The sequence below is a fragment of the Micrasema longulum genome, unplaced genomic scaffold (assembly GCF_059751315.1).
Source record: "Micrasema longulum isolate JH-2025_06_02 unplaced genomic scaffold, ASM5975131v1 h1tg000002l, whole genome shotgun sequence".
Classification (NCBI taxonomy): domain Eukaryota; kingdom Metazoa; phylum Arthropoda; class Insecta; order Trichoptera; family Brachycentridae; genus Micrasema; species Micrasema longulum.
Genome location: NW_028277211.1, coordinates 877,049 through 899,803, shown reverse-complemented (window position 1 = coordinate 899,803; position 22,755 = coordinate 877,049). Strand labels below are relative to the sequence as shown.

The 22,755-nt window shown below is 30.2% G+C and overlaps 2 protein-coding genes across 4 annotated transcripts in view; both read left to right on the top strand.

Moving 5' to 3' along the window:
* The window catches only part of LOC148285818 (alpha-tocopherol transfer protein-like), a 36,032-nt gene extending 30,565 nt beyond the window's left edge, over positions 1 to 5,467 (top strand). For both annotated transcript variants that reach the window (XM_088234648.1, XM_088233944.1), the window contains exons 5-6: positions 2,635 to 2,776; positions 5,123 to 5,467. In XM_088234648.1, coding sequence (XP_088090774.1) covers positions 2,635 to 2,776; positions 5,123 to 5,371 — 391 coding nt within the window. In that variant the 3' untranslated portion in view covers positions 5,372 to 5,467. The remainder of the gene's footprint in view (positions 1 to 2,634; positions 2,777 to 5,122) is intronic.
* Positions 5,468 to 8,174: 2,707 nt separating this feature from the next.
* On the top strand, positions 8,175 to 19,635 carry LOC148285817 (uncharacterized). Of its 2 annotated transcripts, none has more exons than XM_088232865.1 (3): positions 8,175 to 8,424; positions 8,496 to 8,636; positions 12,145 to 19,635. In XM_088232865.1, exons 2-3 carry the CDS (start codon positions 8,538 to 8,540, stop codon positions 12,295 to 12,297), a joined length of 252 nt encoding a protein of 83 aa, XP_088088991.1. In that variant the 5' UTR covers positions 8,175 to 8,424; positions 8,496 to 8,537; the 3' UTR covers positions 12,298 to 19,635. The 2 variants fall into 2 exon arrangements, with proteins under 2 accessions (XP_088088991.1, XP_088088246.1); XM_088232120.1 differs by having other exon boundaries at positions 8,185 to 8,424; positions 8,511 to 8,636.
* The last annotated feature ends 3,120 nt before the right edge of the window (positions 19,636 to 22,755 follow it).

Here is a 22,755-nt window from a genome sequence, read left to right as displayed (position 1 = left end):
ATTGTTTTATACCCAAAACTCATATACAAATATTGATATAAATGACCATAACACACCTTTAGGACGAAAACGACTCAACTAAAAAAAACAACTTTTTGGGAAACTGTAAAAGAAGAATGTATATTGTGACACCTTCGTATTCTTTCGTCGATTGTTTCATAGTTTTCGAAGTAAGATCTAAATTTGAGTTAAAAATTAAACCGAAGGCATTCAGCTATGAATCTACGAAAAAAGCGTAATAAAAATAAATTATTATAAGTTTAAACAAGACATTTATTCAATGAGTCGGTATTAGATAAACAATCAGAGGTGCTTTGATAAATAAAATAATGACATAAGACATAATTTTCATTAGGTCAGATCAGGTCACTCAACACACATTTTTATTTATTCACGAAATGACATGACTTCACACAGCAATATAAACACAACACTAATAGCGTCGCTTCCGTACTGACACGGAACCTAAATTCTCTGAGTAACAAAGAGACCGATTTTGAAGTCGTTTTGTGATCTTAACTCATTTTAAGGTTTTTTTAGTTAAGTCGTTTTCGTTCTAAAGGTGCGATTAGACATTTAACACAAAATCAATAACATTATGTCATTGAGACACCCACACAGAATAATGTTTTTAAAATACAGTAATTTTTATTTCTCTTAACAATTTCCATTAAAAACGAATTGGCTAGATTTTTTTTTTTTTGTATGCGTTTACATATTGCTTCATATATGGCCACACTGATGATTAAACGTCAAATAAATATGAACACGTGAAATAAAACATGATGATTTTCATTTAGAACATTATTGCGACCTTAAGCATTACCCAAAATACTTAATTAAGTTGAATTGACCAAACCGTGTTTGTTTTTTTAAACAGTTTTATAAGTCATTTCACTTTAATCACCAGTGTGGCCATTATAAAGCAATGCGTCGTTGCATAAAAAAAAACCCCAAATTAACCACTCTCTAGGGGGTAGAGAAGATTCAGAATAAAACCCCAGGGTTGCACTGGTGCCGGAACGTGCCAGAACCGCTATTCCGGCAGTGGTTTTAGTTTATTTTTAAATACATATAATATTTATATTTAAAATACTTACTTCATTATAATAAAATAAATATAAAACAACTTTGCTACACACGCTTCGATATCAAGGTATAATTAACTAATGATTACTGAAATTAGTAAACTAAAAACATTTGTAATTATTTTCTTTTAAATAAATTTTTTGTTTCACAAGGATGAGATAATCATGTATGAAACGTTTTAACCTCAGAGTAATAATTCACTAGAAAAGCCCTATAGCTCTATTGCATAGAACAGAAGTCTTATCAAATTTTCCGTTTGGTTTTTAGTTTAACAACAAACATGTAATGAACGGTTTCGGTTTGCGCTTGTAATTCTCGACCTGAGTACCTATGGCCCATTGTATTACTGTAAACTGTAACTAACTTCATAGTTAATAATTATAGGATGGTTTTTGTCTTATCTGCTTGGCGTTGTTGACTTCAATATTGTATAATGATTTAAGTAGGTACCTAGTTGTTATTGAATTACAATGTCATTGTGTACAATTGAAATTGTCCTTTTTTTGTCTATAAACCCCCACATCACCCAGAAAATATCGATCCCATTCATTATTTATAATGTTATTTCATTTACCGGTATTTCTTATGTATCAACTCTCGCTGCCTCCACCTAACATGGAATCACTTCTCTACAATACCGCAGAGTATGTGCGGACCAACTACTGCTTCACAAAATTATGACAGGAATAGTTGACTGTGCAGAACTACTTAATTTAATAACAATTCGTGTGCCAGCTAGGATTTGTAGACGGTACCACCTATTTCATGTACCAATAAGTAAAACATCGTAGGTTGAAAATCCTTTTTTTCGTAGGACTTTTTCAGAGTACAATTCAAAATTTAAAGACATAGACTACACAAACATCACTCTGTCAGATTAAAAATTTACACTTAAAATGCATTACGTAACTTAGTAGACATTATAATAATAAATATGTACATCTCCCTTTCCCTCATCCTTTCTTCAAGCATCCTTGTCGTAATCCCGCCCAATTTACAATAACTTACTGTTCTTTCATTAATTACTGTTCTTTTGGTTATTGAAAAATATATACGAGTACATGAAAATAACATTTTTATATATAGTTTATACAAACTTACATGTATTTATATAATATGTAATATATTTTCTTTACTAACTTTGTATACTTTGTAGAAATCTGTTATTGGTTCGAAGTTTATAGACTATATCTGTTTACTATAAATATGTATGTAGAACTGTTGGTTTCCCAAATAAAATAAAAAAATAAAACAAAATAAATCCTGAAAGAGATTATATGTGAGTTACATGCCCAGGCCGGCCAGCCTTACCTCAATATTTTACTAAAAAAAAAAAAAAAAGCATTCCAACACCGCATGCAAACGTGTATATTCTTGTCTCTATTCAGTAAGTGACAAGGCGCTCTTTCTGTTAGCTCCGGCGGTTGACCAATATTTATTTTTCAATGGGAAATATGAAAAGATTGTGCCATTTTTAAAAATAATTTATTGATGAAATATCTAAGTTTTTAATTTAATAAATTTATATGATTTTTCTTCTTACAGCTCCCTAGCTAAATTTTTTACATACATCCAGGAAGGAATGCCTATGAAAATTAAGAAAATATACATTATGAATACGATACCATTTTTTGATAAAGTACTGATGCTAGTCAAGCCATTTATGAAGAAAGAACTTATGTCATTGGTAAATATTTTTTTTTACTTATCATCGGGATCATAGAACAACGACGGATGTGCGAAAAATGCGACGTTCGCTTTCTTTTATATTTGATATTAAAAAAGTTATATTAAGGCTTTTTTTTCAGATTTGAAAAAAATATATATATAACTAACCCAACTATCAAACGATATACTTTTGTACTTATCAAGTTGTGACATAATGTGTTAAAAAACAATTTAACCGCTCTCACGTAAAGTTGAAGAAAATCACATGTGTCGTTGTTCTTCTATCCCGACGGTACGTATAAAACGAAAATTCCAGTCAAATTACTTTTTTAGTTTTGATTTAAAAAGCTCCAGAAGGCAAATAGAGCTGAAGTGTTTATTGATGTAGATGTAAACTACTGCCAATACTACTATCCTCACGTCATTTCCTCTTAGGGATAGGCAGAGGATAAACCACAACACACATCTATCGTGACATGCATTCCTAGCTTCTTCCACATTAATACATCTGGCAGAGGCGTATTATCTTTTAGGTAGACTAGGCAGCTGCTTAGGGGCGCCAGATTTCGAGGGGCGCGCGATGCTGGCACTTAAAAAAAAAATATAATGAAGAGGGGCAATAAACCAGATAGCTCTTTTATAGATCACTTTTTTTTATTTCTTAAACCTTTAATAGATGACAGCATAATTTCCCATGTATTACTGACTGAGATACAGACTTCGCAAGAAGAGGAAAAAAAAATTATGTACAAACTTGGCATGAACTCAAAAACTTACTTGAGTACTCGATATTTTTACAAAAGTGCCCTTACTACAGCCTACTCCTCAATAGGGAATGTGGAACCTACCCAGAATTTGGTTGTAATGGCTGAATTATAGTAAATTATATTGGTTTTTGTAGAATATCACCGTAAAATCCAATTTGAATTAGATTTTTATTGTTAAATTGTATTTCAAAGTTGTATGAAATAAAAGACGTATGACGTCACAAGCCGCGAGTTAGCCATGTAGTGTCATGCCGAATGTTTTCAAACTGAATATTTAAAATATATATAATTGTGCGCTCAAAATTTAAAAAAAGGTATTTAAAAAGTCTTGCTGATTTTTTTTTTGGAGAATTTTTTTTCATGATTATATGGAGGGGGGACGCCAAGTGTTCCTTGCCTAGAGCGCTGTTGACAGTTAATCCGCCTCTGACCTCTTGTCATACATGTCCTTCGGTTGTGACGGCTTTTGACATGACCGAACTCGAGATTTTGCTTTATCTGATCATGTCATGTCTTTCTTGATCGTCCTCGTCCTACATTTACTATTCATTCTCACCACGTTTATCTGCTTTACTATTCTTTTGTAATGTGTTTTGTATTTTACTATGAGAAAGTTCAGCGCTATAGGAAGTTGAGTATGAAAAATGATTTCTTATATGCGGTAAAAATTATAATATTTAATTGTACGGCAAAATTTCTTAAAAATATATGAAAAAATTCATGAAAAGGAACTACTTTGAGATGTCACTTTTTCATATAAACAATAACCGATAAATTATAGCATTGTGTTATGTGTTGTAATAGGTTTCCGGTTTCCGGGTTACCATGTTTTTCAATGTGTGTTGTGTTTTGACAGGTACGGGGTTTCCCTTTTAAGTGTCAGGAAATCTCACTGAAAAAAATAATTTATTTGGACTTATTTTGATGGTCAACTAACAAACCTTTGTTTTTTTAAACTACCGAACTTCTTCCTTGAAAACCACATTACTTTACAGGTTATTTAATATATTAGGTACTAAATGTAGATTGTGAACATCAGGCAAATTAATATTACTAATGAAAAGTTAGTAAATAAAAAGCAGACAGCTGCTAATCTGCGGATATGTACACAAAAAAATATTCATGTTGTTCAGCAATCGCAATTGCAAGTCAGAATTTATCAATTAATTGGTAAATTCTGACTTGCATTCGTACGGCTTCTAGGTGCGTGAAATGGTGCTCTGTTATACAATTATATCTGTCTCAGATTTGCACTTTTGCCTAATTTCAACATTATTAACTCTGCCATACATTGATTTCCCACACATTGTCTAAGATATCACACTTTGTCCGCGTTCACTCTGCTTTCACCCTTCCTCTGCTTGTTCCATATTTCACTTATATAGGTAAGTGTTGGGATTAAAACTTCGATGCGGACTGCCGGTCTAGTTTCAATTGACATATGTTTATTAGTGAATCATCCGAATTATTGCACCTATCGAGCAACGCCCAAAAGAATATTTTAATCTTTATACTGTTTTAGGACCGTTTGACTATTTGATGATATTTTTCTATATCGGTACTCGAAGTACATTTTAAAGCACATTTTATTTTTACAGCTCAATATTTTTCCTCCGACGGTTGACTATGATGATTTTTCCAAAACAGAGTTACCTAAAAGATGCCTTCCACCGCACTATGGAGGAGATTTACCAGAAGCTGCAATATTGACCAAGAAAAACTACGAAAAGTTAGCTACTCTTAAATCTTACTTTGACGAAGACGAAAGGCAACGATACGCGTTCTCCAAAAATTCAAAGAAACGTGCAATGGTTGAATCGCGTTTCCAAGATCTCAATATAGATTAATTATTAATGGTGATATTTTGTAAATAATGTTATTTATTTGTATGTGTAAAATATGTGTTTTGGGAAGTTACTAGAAATAAAATGTTATTTTTCTCATTTTGACTTTTTTCTATGAAATTTCTAGGTAGCGTAATTTAGTCTGACAATTTTTTTTAATGAATTGAGGGGGGCGGTTTTATAGTATTCCTCTCGGTAAAACTTTTACTCAAGTACTCTATTACTCTATATCATTGTTATACTTATCAACTTCTAGGTTTACTATTCGAATATATTACTTTAAATATCTTTTATTCTTACTCTTATAAAAAGGCATTTTATTTATTGCATGATACTATATTACCTCTAAATCAGAGTAAAAATATTTTTCAATAGGTATCTATACCTACATTAAAACAATAATTCTAAAAATTCTTAATTATAACCTAGCCATGTGAAAAGTTTGTTAGCGTATTTTATTTCTTTGAAAAAAGTTATGATTTAAAACAAAACAGTAAAGTTGTAAACTTTGCTGCCAGAAAAATATTTTTAAAAAATGGTATCTACTAACGTTCAAAACACAAAAAAGGATTGTTTGATTTCAAATAACATTTATATTTAAATCACCAAGTGGTAATTCATTATAATAAAATAAATATAAAACAGCTTTGGTTTTACCTATTGCCTATTACCTATTAGCGACCCCGCAAGGGATCTCTAGGCAGCGATACCTCCCCAGGAGCTTATCGTTCGCCGGCCGCGGCTGCCCTACGCCCGGCCATTCTGCGGTGACACCTGCACCAACAGTATACAGTTCTTGTGACTTGCGCGATTGCTACGGAAGACAGAGTGATCCGCCGTGTCTGTTACAACATTTTTCCTAGGGACCATTTGATTCATGAGAGCATACTGGAAATCTTCAGTAGTATGTTTATGCGAGAAAAATATACATGTGCAGTTATTAATATTATGGTTAAGAAAGTTAATGCGCCAATAATCGGAGTTAGTGGGAGGATGCAGTCCTCAATTTTCATAAATACGATTATTTCAGTATCATAAGCAAAGAGTATAAATTTGTTATGATGAAAGCATTCCTGAATGTTGTTAATAAATACACTAAATATTAGGGGTCCTAGAATTGATCCTTGAGGTACGCCAGATGTAACAGAAAAGCAGTTGGATTTGTATCCAGCAATAAGGAACTTCAGACCGACGGGAAATTGGATACAAAAAAGGTTTTCTTGAGCGCGGTAAAAATTAAAGTGTCAAATTGTAGAGCAAAGTTTCTTGAAAATGTATAAAAAATATTTTTATAAAAATGAACTGAACGACATCACTGGTTCGTATGAATCAACCAACGGATAAGAGGACTCTGAAAGATATTCGGTTTGCTTACCGTAAATGGACCAATCGGATGAACTGACTGAGAAAAAGCAGAAGAGAACTACTGATGTCACACGCGGAGTTATTTCAGAAATACAAAATCATTGCGCTGATAATATGTTAAATATATATTTTATTTTTATTTGGTTTAGTTTTAGAATATAATAAAATAAAAGAAATAAAAAAACCACTGAACTTCTTCATTGTTATTATATTTTGATAAAAAATACATTATTTATATTCTGGAAGACATTTTTATAACAGACATTGACCATTGACATATTAATACATAAAGACATACCTGGGCCCTTAAATGCTCAGTCATGCCCAATGCGTATTTAGTCATTATTCGACCGCTAGCTGAGCGTGGCGTTTAGAATCGAAACCAAAATGCCTGCTTCTGTCATGAAAACATCTAAAAACCTTTCGGATAAACATTGTAAAAAGGATTGTATAAATTTTCATTGGTAAATATTTGTTTATGAGTGATTAACAAATCTTAAAACAATTAATATTCAAATACAAATGTTATTTTTTGTAAACGTCGAACTACGCCTAGCAGTGCAATTGCGAAGTTTTTCTTAGTACAGGGGTGCACTTATAGGAATACGTTTTTAAAATATAATAAACGAAAGTTCATATTATTGTTTTCCCTAAAATCTATTGAAAATAAATAAATAAGTCGAAATTATAAAGAATTTAAGAAAAGAATCGGATTGAGATTCACCAAAAACGAATACAATAAAAACAAACTTTTTTATATGCTAAAAAAGAATTATTTTTGATAGCGTATGCATGGTCGTTGAATGCATCCCTAGTTTATTTATTTTGATTTCAGGCGTTGCCTAGTATGTAGATGAAATAATTCAATTAGATGAATCTCACCAGCATAAATAATGGTTTCAGCTCTTCCACTTCACAAACATCAACAGATGAAAGAATTGAAGGAATGTAGATGTTCAAATATGGGCAGAATGGTGAATATTACACTGGGTGTAAAGTGGCTACTTAAACCAGCCAATGACAGGTCATAAGCCCTGTATCTACAGGTACCCTGTATCTATATCTATCTGCCTATATTTATATATTACCTTCTCTAAAATATTCTTCATCTCTGTTGTAATGTGTTAACTATGGGGACGTTTTCGAGTAACTTCTTTGAAAATATTTTACTCCATAGGGCGCGTCTATGGTTAATATGTCAATGACATTGAAAAAAACACTCCATGGTGTTTTAATTTCAGTGAGACCGCCATTTTCATGCGTAATATTTTTTTTACATATTTCTCTAAGAATATATGTCAAGACCATGCAATTTATTTGGTTAGAATAGACATTTTGTGTTTTGAGATATAAAATTCAAAAATAAATGCGTTCAAAAGTAACAAAATTACGCCCTAACAATAAATTATTTCAATAAAGGTCACGAAAATAAATTATGTGGGTAAGAGCCAATTTCCTTTTTTTGTAGCTGGCATTTTTTTGAATGGTAACTTTACATCGGTAAGAAATTAATAATTTCTGACGTTTGTCATTTTTTATTCGTTTTTATTAAGCAGAAAAAGGTAATGTCAACTGTATTTTTAAACATTACCGGCAATACATCGGCAGTTTGAATGTGAAAAAAGTGCAATTATTGTTAACACATTTTATTTATAAAAATGGAGGCAGCCGTTGTTAATCTTGAGAATTCCGTGAGTAATTGTTATTTTTATTGATGGATTTCTTCTTGTAATATTTTTTGCTTAAATAATATAAAACTCAGAATATTCGATTTTAGGTAAAACGCACAGATGAGCGTCTCGATATGATGGCTTGTAGAATAGACACAGTTGAAAGGCAAATATTGGAGCCAGATCAGAATCCCGATGCATCTGTTTTAAAACTTCTCAAATCAGTAACAGAGGTTTGATTACATGTTTTAAATATTTAAAAAAAAAACATAAGATTTGGTCTTATGATTATTAAGCTATCGTAAAGCTAAATTTTTACTAAGTGTTCGTCGGTCAGACGACAAGTTTGATAGATTGGAAAAATGAACAACAAATTAAAAACAATTATTATTATACTGTTTCTTTTCAAAGTATTCATTATTTACTGGAATATTATATTTGACTTAATACCTGATACCCCCAAGTTTGCAAATTAAAAAAATATATTTGTTATCTCACTGACGAATGCTTCGTAAAGTTAATAATTCTTAAATTCAAACTACAATTTGTTGATTTTGCAGCTTTTTGAATTACAAATATTGTACCCAATTAAAATAATTCTGACTAGATTAACTTTACATAGCGCTTATATGAAATGGTTATTATATTAGGTCCAATAATTTAGGTAATTAATAGAAAACAAAAATACATCAAATACCTTTATACCTTACATAACATTCTAACCTTTTACGGAACCAGAATTCAACGGTGAGTGAAGATTTGTGATTACCCTTTTTAGTTTTAGCTTTTTTAGCTTTCTTACAAAAATGGAAAATGCATTTAAAGGTTTATTATGGCAACTAAAAAGACTAAAACCACTTTATCAGAAGTCTCCATTGAAATCAAAATGGTATATTATGTTAACACGTTTGCAGACATAAACTTCTTTAAACACATTTATTATTACTTCAATGCAAGTTAAAGTTTTGAGGGGTAATATTTTCCTTAACGTTGATTTGTGATCTTGCATATGGTTTCACAAACTCCACATTAGTTGATTTATTTCCTTTTCTAAAGAACACTGCTTTTTAGTCATTAATCAATAAGCTAGAAATATATTTGTGTACATTTTTTAAGAGTGCAGAATTATTTCCAAGAATATTTTTTATATAAAAATTCTCGTGTTATTAGGTTTTGTATTGTCTGCGTGTAGCCTGTTTTAAGACACACTTTTCCATATCAATTTTTTATTATGCTCAATATGTTTTGAGGAATTAATTTACCTTGTTGATGGTGTTTCTCAATAGTTTATTACAATTGCCCAAGATATACGAGGGCTACCCGAAAGAAACAAAACTAACATTGCGGTGGGCGGAGTTTTTTAGTACCGGGTTCTGCCGGTAGTATCGTATAAATCTACCTTTTCCCAGTCAGTATGCCAAGTGTCGTCGCTGTAAAAGGTTCCATTTGACTGGTGTGAATTTTTCTGTTTTGTGTGCTCGTCATTTTTACGGTGAATGCCTCAAAGTGCACGTGGACGTGCAGTTTTGCTTCCTGCTCGAAAAAACTGGCACAGAAATTCTTGAAATATTAACAAAGGCCTACAAAATGATGCCATAGAGAAAACTTGAGTGTTTAAGTGGTTTTCCTGTTTTAAAAGAGGGGAATGTCAATTAATGATTAGGACTTCTTTCAACAGCGTCCTGGAAGCAAATCATCCTTGAAGACCGACGACGGACCATCGAAGAAGTTGTGGTTCTATTCAGAGTGACTTGTAGCTCAGTGAAGCTGATTTTAAGTAAATATTTAGAAATGAGAAGGGTGACTACCACCTTTGTTCCTCGACTGCTGACTGCAAAAAAAAACTATCAGTTTTTGACCAAAAATAATATGATGTTTTTGAACAAGATAATTAAACAAATCGTCATCATCATTATTCCATTTCCGCACCTAATGGTGCATAGGGCACTGCATTGGTACACCAATCGGAGCATATCTTGATCATTTTTGTTACATTAAGGTAAGATGATCAGTCTTATGCTTCAGGTACCAGTCCAGGAACTATGAAATATTCTAGGGTGAAAACACCCTTTTAAGCAAATATTTCATATCCACCATGTCGGGAATCGAATCCGAGACCTCTTGCATGGTAGTCAAACGCGCTGACCATTACACCACGAGGCCGACCTTTATTACGACGAATTAATTAAATACATTTAAACAATATTTTTTCCCTTTTTTGGGTACCCCCTCGAATATTATACCAAATATTTTTTTTATTTAAAACTGCACAGTTATATATAACATGTATAATAACTCCTTTTAAATGAGCAATTTAAAAATACACATTAATGGATAGCCTTTTTTATGGACAGGTTATAGTTGATATTACATACGTTATCTATGTCTGCAATCGTGTTAATTACGCTATGCTTTTCCTAATTGAAACTGTCTAGCTTATTTTTTTCGCTTTTTTAGTGAAAGACTACATTAATAAACAAACCATATTATTCACTAAAATATGGGATATTACTTAAACATCTCTCAGATATGTTACTTAGTGTTTCCTTGTAGTGCGAAATTAAATTATTAATATTGTATCTGTTAATTATTTTTAGGTACTCATTTACATGTCATTCACGCTGAATGGCAAAATCATAAATACATTAAAAAAAAGTAGTGATTAAGAATTTACAACTTTCTGCAGACAAGCCCCCAAAATAGAGGATATTCTTTAAAAAAAAGCTTTTACTTTGAGATCTCTGAAAAATGGGGTAATCATATTAATTATTTTCTTCACTGCCAAACCTGAAGCCTTAAAGTTATAAATATAACATTTGTTAGAAATAAATATTTCTCGTTAACTGTTGTGAATTCTTAATCATATTTTATTATGAATAAAATCAACTGTATGTTCTTGCAAAACTTGTTATGATCATTGATTGTCAACCAACATTAGCATTTTTCCATGATCCAGCATGTACATACATATTTATTATAAGCATTGAAGCAATTTTGATAAAGATTAAGAATTATATAAACCATTCTATTTAAACTGCTAAACCTATGTATCTCTTTAAAAAACTAAATAAATTAATGGCTTTTGAATTTCGTTTTTATATTTCTTCGGTGTTTTAATTTTTATAAATTAACTTTTTATTAATTATTTTTATAATTCTTAAAAAAAATTATATCATTCTCGTTTAAAAAAATCGTGATCATTATAATTTGTATTTTTAACCCTACTGAAAAAAAACTCAAATTACACTTTCAATCCAAAAAATTAAAAACTTACCATTTATAATATTTTATTGGTAAAATTATTGTTTTTCCGTAAATTTTATTTTTGGTTTTGCGCTTAACCCTCTCAAATATATTTTATATACTAATCATTTTTAACTGTTTTTCTGGAAATATTTGAGTGTTAATTATTGTTTTTTTTTCTGGAGGATGATTGTATAAATATAATGTTTCCTACAAATTCCATTGTTTTACAATTGTATCGAAGCACAACGACATATCAATAAACTTGTCATCGTGTTTTCCATACTCCAAAACTAAGAAATAGGTAAGTCTTCCGATCATTAAGAAAACTTTATGATTCGTGTGAATCGATTTCATAGGTGTTTTCGGTGTTTGGTTGTTTAATTTTTGTTTTACTTTGTATACGGAAAGAGTCGTATTGTAAAACAATGGAATGCCAACGTAAACGGGAAATCTAAAGCTAAACTGAATGTTTGAATTTCAACTGTGATGCTCCAGGTCAGGAATGATTATCAAAACTTACGAAAAGAGATAATGGAAGTTCAGGAGTTACAACGACAAGTCAGCGATACCCTGAGGCAGCAAGTGCAACTAGTTCAAGGGAGGTTCATCAGCCTGAAGGAGCGTATTGCAGCGGTACCAAACAACTAATACGATGTTCTCAATTACATTACCATACTGAAACCCGTATTATACAAATCATAAAACTGATCTTATTTTCATTTTCAAATGGATTTTTGTTTTTTATTTAAGTGGTCACTATTTACAGACATTTCAGATTGCGACCATCATCAGTATTGATAGACGCTGCTATGCGATTAATGTAGGCAAATAGCGCAAGTTCTACACGTCATAATAACCCAGTAATACTCAATTTATGATCGAATTTGAACTCATAAAATATTGGGTCATGTAATACACAAATCTGTTGAAATCTTGTAGGTGAAATATAAATGTAAAGATATATCCTGCTTTTGTTGAAATTTTTCACTCAGATTTTGTGTGCGTGTGTAAATACTGTATAAAAATCTGACGTCATGACACTTTCTAATTGAGATTCTGATAAAAATCCATTCATTTTTCTTATTCAGAATTTTAGAAGCTCGTATGCCTAACTATCTTGTGTGCATAGTGGTTTTTTTGCTTATTGCGTCATGTCCACAGACTTTTTTCCGAACATAAAATAGTATCGCATAATTTAACGATTGAAAAATTAGCTATAAAATATCTTGTACAGAATTCTGTTCAGATTTCTGATCAGCTTATTTTTCAGTTTTCTAAAGTGTATAATACAGTCACCATCGTAATCTACTGAATCCCGCTAGTACTTAACGTAATTTAGTTTTAGGGCAGACCTCAGACTTCATAAGAACGAAGAGCGGCTTAAAATCATAATGCAATAATTCATGTTTTTAAATCTCAACGAAAATAAAAATGATTATTTCATATTATTTTATGTTATTTCATATTGGTCCTATCGATACAATTATATCTTGTATTTTTTTTATTAACTATTAAAGGCTCTTGGCTTATGAGATTTATCTTAAATGGACTAATCATCCACTTTTGTGACAATTTTTATATTTTACCAGTTCTTTAGTATCATAAAATCATTAGTTAATTAAATAATAAGTACTTATGTAGAATCAAACTAAATTATTACCCTTATCAAACTTTCCCCCAAAAACACTCCTATATAGGTTTATATTATTTTATACAAAATATTGATGCGTATCTTTACAAATTGTAATTTAATTTAGAAATTGTGTTCTAGATTATGAATGTATTTTATTATAATATTTACGTTGTTGGTTCAATTGTTTATTTTTACTTGATGTTAAATTAGTTACACTCACATCTTTAAAAACATTTCTTACGTAATAACTTATAACCCAAAAACAATATTGATTATTCAATAAAATCATTAACATGAATAATAAATACCATACAGATTTTTCAAACTTAACAAAATTATGTTCTTCTCTTATTCAACATATGTATAAATCTTCCACACTGTGTTTATATACATTTCCATTTTTTGATATGATATATTGCTCTTTAAAATATGTATTGTAATAATTTATCTATTTATAAAATTATTGTATTTTGCGAGTCATCGAATAGATGTATTATATTCATAAGTGACTTAAATGTTGCCATAAAATAGATAGCGTCACATTTATTGTGAATGTGCAATGTATTCTTTATCCATTATTATTGCTTACGTTTAAATTACAATTGTCAGAGTATATCATCGCCGTTCAGGCAAAAGACGCTAACCCAAAAAACGCCATTTTGGGAAATCGCAACTCGAATGTTGGAGACCAAGGAAAAATCAGATTTTTGGGTTTTGGAAGTTTTATGTACACACAGTTCCTACACACAGTCTTTTTTAAAAAAAAATCCATTCGTAACTTTTTCTTTCAGATGCATTTTCATGTATTTGGAAAGTTAATAATGTGGCAAGGTGGCTAAAATTTGGTTTTGTGTCTTTCACTTGTTTATAATCTGAACAATTCAACCCAAAAGAGTTAGTAAGCAACAAATAATTTTGATTTCCGCATATTTTTTCTAACTAAGTAACCTTGATGAATTTTGCTTCTTAAATAATATAATTTCACACTTTGAATGACATTTAACTCAAAATGGACTTTTTTAGGGTTAGTGACTTTTGCCTGAACGCGACAATATATAGTTTTTTTGTACAATATTAATTCAAAGTATAAACTTTGTAAGAAATATAAATTTGGGTGTTGATTTTTAGAATTCTTTACACTGTCTCCGAGACTTATATAAATTTGTGCCAAATTAGTATTACGAATGATGTAAATAGAACATTTTTGATACCTGCTAGAAAATCCCATAGTCATAATTTTATAAATTTTTCACTATTTTGCTCTATGCACTTGAAAAGAATGGTAAATGATATGAATTTATGGTTAATTTAACTCTATGAAACTATTTTTTTATTTTATCTGAATAATTAACAGCATTATTTTCTTACTTTTCACAGTAAAATGACAGATTTCATCAGATTTAATATTATGGTGAAAAATTGTGAGTCTGCAAAAGCTAATAATTTTTTTTAACCCAAAATTTTGGAATAATGTGAAGGCAGACTGCAGATTTTCACACTCTCCAATAATTCCTCCATCTCAGTTGAGATATCCATCAAAGTTATTTTAAGATATCGGCCTGTAAATGGGTCAATTTATTTTTATATGATTGACAATTATTCTGTGATTATGACGATGAAATAATTCTGTGATTCTCACAGTGAATCTGTCAGATTTTTTTAACCATTAAATATATAATTCAAGAATTTTCCACGATTTGCATATCTTTTTTGATAATTATGTATTATGTTCTACATAAAAAAACACATTTTCCAGACAGGGCAAAACCACCATTTTTTCTAATGTTTATTAGGTTTTATTTATCATTAATTCATAAAATTCCATCATGTTTATCATTTATAATATAACTAGGGTGTTATTATCATAGTATTTTTACTTAAATATATTTTATATGCCATAGAGTTGTAGATAAATATTTCAAATTTATTATAACAATTTTTTACCTAACCAAACCATCCTTACCTCTTTTAAAAGTTTCATAGTGCCATAGTTTGTCTACAATCTAACAGGTGTTTTTTTGGACGTGATAGAACTTTCCCGTTACACTCTCTTGTCGAACAAATTATGTCCATTTTTTACATTTGACCTCTGTTCCTATACTCAAATTAATAATGGAATGCTTTACACTTAAACAACACTTGCAAATCATAGAAATTTACTTTGAAAATCAGTGTTCAGTTCGCCAAATGCATAAGGCTCTTCGTGTTGGCGACAGCATTATTTCCTCAGTCTATGGAAATAAATGAACAACTCTCGAAGCACGCACCATTTTGAAAATAATACCATATTTGTTGAAAAAGTGCACAGACAAAATGCGCTGCGCTACTTAACTGCTAGTCGCAGAAGACAATTGTCGGATATCATTTTCAAAAAATTAATGCGTTTTTTCATTCTCTCGCACACAACAAAAACAAACTCTTTCCAACAAATATTTGCCTTTTTTTATTTCAATTTAAAGTTATATCGTGCTTTTAAAATAATACTTTATCTTTGGCACTCTTTTAGTACACCTCTTTGATGAATCATACAATTATAATTTTTATAAAAATAAATGAATATGTTTTTTTTATAAGTTCTCGAGGTCATCCACCATAATACTATTTTTTCCTTCTTTATTTTTGTGCAAAATTTTTAATATTTCATGGATTCCTTTTGAAGGCCTTCAGTAGTGCTAGAATTTAAAAAATATTACATAACCTATCTACACTACACATATCTCATATTAAATATTCCATTTGAATATAATTCCATTTTTTTCCTTTAGATATTTATCGCTATTACGTGTATTTGAATACATATTACTATTAAGATAATCCAATCCCATATTAAATAATATTATTTCACGTATTGGTAGCTCTGTGTGCATTTTTACTTTACATATTGTATTGGCCTGCAGTCAAAAAAATATTTTTATATTTTAACTATTTAAAAAAATATTTTTTAGGAAAATATGCCAAGTAAGTATTTTTTATAAATATTTTTGTTAATTTATTTACAAGTTTTACATTTCTTTTTGATAAACATTATTTATACGTACATCAAATAAACATAATAAATAAGTTAAGATAAAGCATCCTGATGTTATTTCGCATGCTTATTTTATTTTTTATATTTTTTTATTGACCAAAAAGCTTTGATTGTTCTGTAGTCGATTGTTTGTTTGTGTTAGCATGCCTTAGATAATATAATAATAATTAGTATCATTGTGACCACATAGTTAGATGCATCCTCCTTCAATGTTAGCAAGAAACACATGTCTGATCTATGTATTTAACTCACTAAACTAGCGTATAATGTTCGAATGTCGGTAGTGTAATTGTCTGGTACCACGATTAACAGGATCTTGTGGCTAGTTAAACACTTAGTACTTCTTAAGAGAAACTAATACATGTCTGAAACTGTGTACTTATATAATGTATGTTTAATGTCAGTAGCCTAAAATACCCCGCACAATATAAGTAAATGATTCTTGATCTAAAAAAAATTTACAACCCATGTATTTAATAGTTTAAATTCAACGTGACATCTAACTATATAATAATCATTTTAATTATATCTAAGCATTAAAGAATTTAGCAGCAGATGATCAAGTTATTATAGTATTTGTTGATGGATATTGTAAAACGTTAGCATCTGCGTTTTTTCTGGATGGTTAAAAATTAGAACAACTATATCCAAAAAGAATCTTCAATGATACATTTAGTTTTGGTTGGTTTGGAATATGCAGCTGATTTCTGTCTTTTTGGAATGACATTCAAAATGCAATAAACATTATTGTAACTGTCGTTATTTTAAGTAACTTCAAATTTGGTTATCAGTGTTCTTAGGCAAATCTATCCCATTTTTCATCACTTTTCTAATTATCCACTTGATCAACTGTAAAAAAATTCAAATATGTATAAACATGCAAAACTGTGCACTTTGATGTGCAATTATGATCTAGTCTTGCGAACAAAAATTTACTTAACGTATTTTAATTGTTTGTGCATTTATTTTATTTAATATTTGTAAATTTATCTGTGAATATTGTTGTTGTAAACATATCAGTCATTGTAGTTTTGGCTGTTCAAAACTAATGTTATATTGGATGTGTGAAATACTCTCCAATTGAATATTATTAAATAATGTCCAAAATATTATTGGTTTGTCATGCTATGCTATTTTTGTCTAAATTTCTCAGTTCCCCAGTAAAATGAAAAAAAATATGCAGACTAATGAAATAACAGAAAATATATAAATGTTGAAATTACGACAGTCATTTAACTATTAATCTGTTGCCTAGCGTTTATTTATGTTTTAAAAATACAATATCATGAATACTAATATTATAATTCAAATATGTACTGTGCACTATATAATACGTAGTTCATATAATTCAAGGCTCAATATTTATACATATTACTTATTATACTACTTAATAAAACAATGTGCACAATAATTTTTTCGTAGATATATTTGTAGAATACGATGTGTACCTTTACCTACATTATAAATATCAATTCTTAAATTTTTACTCCAATAGTATCATTAGTTTTAGCAGAGTATCCAAATACAAGTGATCATCGGAGTGTAATAAAATATCTAGCCATATTTTATTTGTATACACATAATCACCAAAAGTTCATTGGGCACTCTTATTTATTATCATTTAAAATGCAAGTATTTCATGGTCATAATTACGTGAAATAAAAATTATCAGTCGTACGCCTTAGTAGTAATTATTATCATAATTCCCTTTCCGCACCGAATGGCTGGGCCGTTTGTTGAATGAATTAAGATAACTCAACGTTCAACACGCTGGCTGCTTTTGAGCTAGCCCTTTGGAAATAGCGGAACCAAAAGCCGCTGGGTTAGGTTGGGTTGAAATTAATAATAAAATAAAAAGTTTTTTCCCTGAACTTGTTAAGGATTAATTATTAGGAGTAAGTAAAGTAAAAAAAACGATGTTTGTAAATTATTTAACTTAACCCCAAACCTATCCAAACCTAACCTAACAAAATAAATCAAAAAATAAAACAATTATTATTGTTGTATTAAAATTAAAGAGGCTAAGCGATGTTCAACCCCTAGCCATTCAGTTGAATGCCGCTCTGTTGAGTAACTTAGTGATTTAACTGTTTGGCGATGACAATTGTGCCTAAACAATGAACAACCAAGTACATAGGCGTAGTTGGTTAGACGGCCGACTGTGAAACTGGCGTCGCGGGTTCGATTCCCGCCAGTTGCAAGAAAAAAATCCAAGAAAGATTTTTTTCCTCAATTGGTCTGGGTGTTGTGGTGTATTTTTCATTACTTCCTTCCAAATCCTCTATCCCACCTGCTGACAAACCGCAAAATAGAGGCTTAGCGGGTTATTCCTTAAAAAAAAAAAATGATTTTATGAAGCATTATCCGTTTTTGTCATTTTTAAATGTAAATTGCTGACTCTTTTACTTTTAATAACATGATATTTGATTCCGATACGATGCATAAACTAATTATATTTTACATTTCCATTGATAAAAAATAAAACTTAAATCTTTACTTCATTTGTCATGTTTCGAAAATGAACTTTTTGTAATATTTTTATGTATAGGAAGCACATATTATAATTACATATCACAATGTAATATCAATTATTATCCCTCACTTTTGAATTGAAATAAAGATGGGTTGATATGATAGGGAAATGTCAAGATTAATAATAGACATTAAGTTTTAAATATATATTTATGGATCTTTCAATTATAATGATGAATTGTGTAATCTGCAAGACTGCTCGAAAACATTGGTAATAATACTTTTCGAATTTTTCAATTCGTATAATCTTCTTTGACATAAACTTTTTTTTTATGAAATCTTTAAATGTGAATTTATCGAATACCGTGTACATTTTAAAATTTCTATAATATTTAATTTACGAACTTTGAATAACAATAAATTTATTGTTATTCAGTCACACTATAATTTATTAAAAAAAAAATTTTTCTTTTTCATATTGACAACAAAAGGTATATTGAATTTTTTTGGCACAAAGCAAGGTCAAATATAAAGATTTCAATTTCGGCAGCCATTTTCTTTGTCAGATGTACTCTGTTGTGTGGTTGAGCTTTCAGAACCGAAAATGCTAGTGATAGCAAGAGAATTACGTCATAATATTATTGTTGTATTAAAATATTTGGCCTAAATAAAAATAATGAAAATTTATTATTAAAGTTTGAGCTGTGTTGTTGAATATATAAGATATAAGGGTAACTCAAGGCCTTTACTGTGTTTTAAATATGACTGTTGGGGTTTTGAAGAAGGATCGCTATCAACCCATCATAAAAATGTAAATCCAACTATACAATATAAAATCTTCCACTTATTAAAACTGTTTTTATTTTACTTCTCCCCATCTCCGCTCTCAAGGTGAACTCGCGACTTTATTAGAGCTTAGCATTTTTTTCTGCTTTTCATACTGTCATTTTTTTCTTGTTTAATTTATTTTTGATGTTTAAATAATAATAAAATAATGTGACCTCACTGGGGTGTTACCCGTGCCACTTAACAATATACTTTTTTATTTTTTACATGCGAGAATATACAAAGAAGACTTAACAGAGAGAAACAGTCAAGTCTGTCAACAGACAACTGCTGCACATCCTCCCAAGTGAGTTACCTACTTAGCACATGTAACGGATGTTAACATACTGTTACAACAGTAAACACCACACTAGAGAATCAGAAGCCTTATAAAGTAGGCAAGAGCGGTTAAGGATCTTAGGAAGCATCCATAATATATAGCATAGCCCACTGAATCACCCCTGCTCGACAACAGTAGGTGTCTTCAGAGATTGCTATCTGTGTAGAGTAAGACGTGTATTGAGATTCCTTGACAAAACATAGATTCCTAATGATTTTATTTCTCATATCTATGAATCCCGCTGTGCTTATTTGTTATGCATGTGAAACTAGAATATTTAAAATAGTTCTTATTCAAAATTAGACAATCTCAAAATAATTTTTGAATATTAGACCATTATTTGTTTTCTTTAAGGCGGTAGTGGAACTATACAAGCTTCTGATGTCACCGCGACCTGTGAAGATCTATTGTGGTTCACCGTGAATAGTTATCTCCTTCAATAGGGCTTGCCCAGGTCTTTAGAGTGTTTACTGTGCGGAAGGTGAGAGTTCTCATTTTGCTGAATCTCCCCGGGCTCTAATGATAAACTAGTGAGTTTTATTAGGTCGAAAGCAAACCTTTTATCAGTTCCTTATCGGTACTTTTTGCCAGAGCATTATGCTCTGCTTCCTGGCCCCATGACCTAAGCTCGTTATGAGGAGCACATCATCCAAGGCAACCCACAGTAGGGCTCAGGGGCCTGTTGGGGCTGTTTCAGCTCCCAGCCTTGACAGTTCATCAGCTGCCTCGTTACCGTCGCTATTTGAGTGTCCAGGTACCCAAATCAATGTTACACTGTTATTAAGACAATTACATATGTATGATATTGAAATGAAAATCTATTATAATTGTTTTATAATTTGAATATATTTTCAATAAACAATTCGATCACATCCATTTATTTTGCAATGTAAATAAAAAAGGCATACAAAAATGGAATGTAAACATGAAAAGAGAAGATAATTTTTATCTTATATAAAAAAAATTACATGATAGAAAAGTACGATTGATTTCCCACACGATATATAAACACTACGTGAACTCTCTTTATAAAATAGTACACACTTTACACTATGGCGTTTTCTAAGTGACCTTTTAAAAAATACATCTAAAAAACAATATCACAGATAGTGTTAGTCATGTTAACTAGATTTTACGTTAGCTTACTGTATACAAACATATTTTTTATTCCTTACTAACGGTACCAAGTTAAGATTAAGATTAACGGTCTTTTTTAAGAAACTAATTCATGATTTAATATACACATAAAACGTTGATACAATTTAATACACACAGTACATTGATTAATGAAGAAGTTTAGGGATTTCTTTTCATTATTTTTCTCCCGTTTATGTACACAAGCACTATTCGCACACTAAACAAACAGCTTTAAAATTGGTATAGATATTAATCAACTCGTATATCTTTGGTGGGAGGGCGTAAGAGTATAACTGCAAAATTGTAACTTTTCAGCAGAGCAAAAAAATATTATGAACCTAATTATTTAGCTTCAGAACTCATATTTTGCTAAATGGGTTATTATTTACAGATCATTTCAACTGTAATTTATACAAATAACAGAAATACTCCAGATATACCTACTTGGACCATTAAAGATGGAACAGAAATGAGTCTACTTTTACTATTTCTACCACTCAATGAATAATAAAAATGAGTACTTATATTACCGAGACCATCTTGCACTATTTGTGCCACTGAAAATATGACACAAATACACATGCTCATTTTATTAAAACCAAAGTTGAATAGTCACAACGTTGTTTAGTTATGTTTTGAGTAGTCGTATAAGTTAATACTATTGATGCAGGCATACACAAGGAACATTTTCTCATATGAATTGTAAAATTAACAAAAATTCCGTTGTACTCTTATGTCCAACCATCAAATATATTCTGTTAATAGTTGGTTGGGTGATGTTGCTTTATCCTGTATGGCAAATTTCACCAATGTACATCATATATATATATATGTACATGAATTGTAGAAATTCAATAAATGTTTTTATTTTTAATTCTGTGATGTTTTAACACAAAGCTTTTAAAGATTTGAACCTGTCCAGGAGTATGGCCATACATGGTCGCTCAAACAAAACTTTCTTCAAAGAAGTATGGGCGTACATTTATAATTTGCGTGCACTTATAACTAAACTTAAGCCCGGTGACATTTATTTCTTTAGAAATAAAAACATTTTAATGGCACAAGTGCCAATTGTACAAGTACTGCCATCTGTGGTTGTGTTAGAACCCTAAAACCACACTTCAGATTAATTTTCCGTTTTACCAACGGACATTTTACTACAAAGATATAAAATTATAAAAAGTAAAAAAAAAAAAGGTTCTAAAAAATTCAATCCCCAGTTACAGTTTTTTCCGCAGAAACTCACTCCCGGACAGGTTAATAATTCCCTGAAATAAATCTGTGCATTTTTTCTGATTATAGTCAAATGAGAATTTGAGGATGACGATTATTATTTATTACTGTTTTCATACATTTTAGAGAGATTTTGTTACATTATGATTATTACACGCTCATATTGAAATGTCTGAGGAACATTTTTAAATACAATTTTCAGATAGCATTTAACTTCTTTATTGTTGACCAACAATTTATTGGAATTATCGATAAGGCATTTAAGGTTTCAAAAGTTTCGATCAAAACAAAAAAACAACAAAGTGTATGTTACTAAATATACAATTAATTGACATAAAAAATATTGCAATCATAATTGATTGCAATATTTTTTATCAAAGCGACAGCTTTTGAAAATGTTTTTTCAAAAAATGTAATTGAATAAAATGTTGGGTAGTA

What these genes read in the sequence shown, in the direction of transcription:
- LOC148285817 (XM_088232120.1), top strand. Translation starts at nt 8,392, where the DNA reads ATGGAGGCAGCCGTTGTTAATCTTGAGAATTCC. An exon ending in TTGTTAATCTTGAGAATTCC is followed by an intron (nt 8,425 to 8,510) that starts GTGAGTAATTGT and finishes ATTCGATTTTAG; the next exon opens with GTAAAACGCACAGATGAGCG. An exon ending in TTCTCAAATCAGTAACAGAG is followed by an intron (nt 8,637 to 12,144) that starts GTTTGATTACAT and finishes GTGATGCTCCAG; the next exon opens with GTCAGGAATGATTATCAAAA.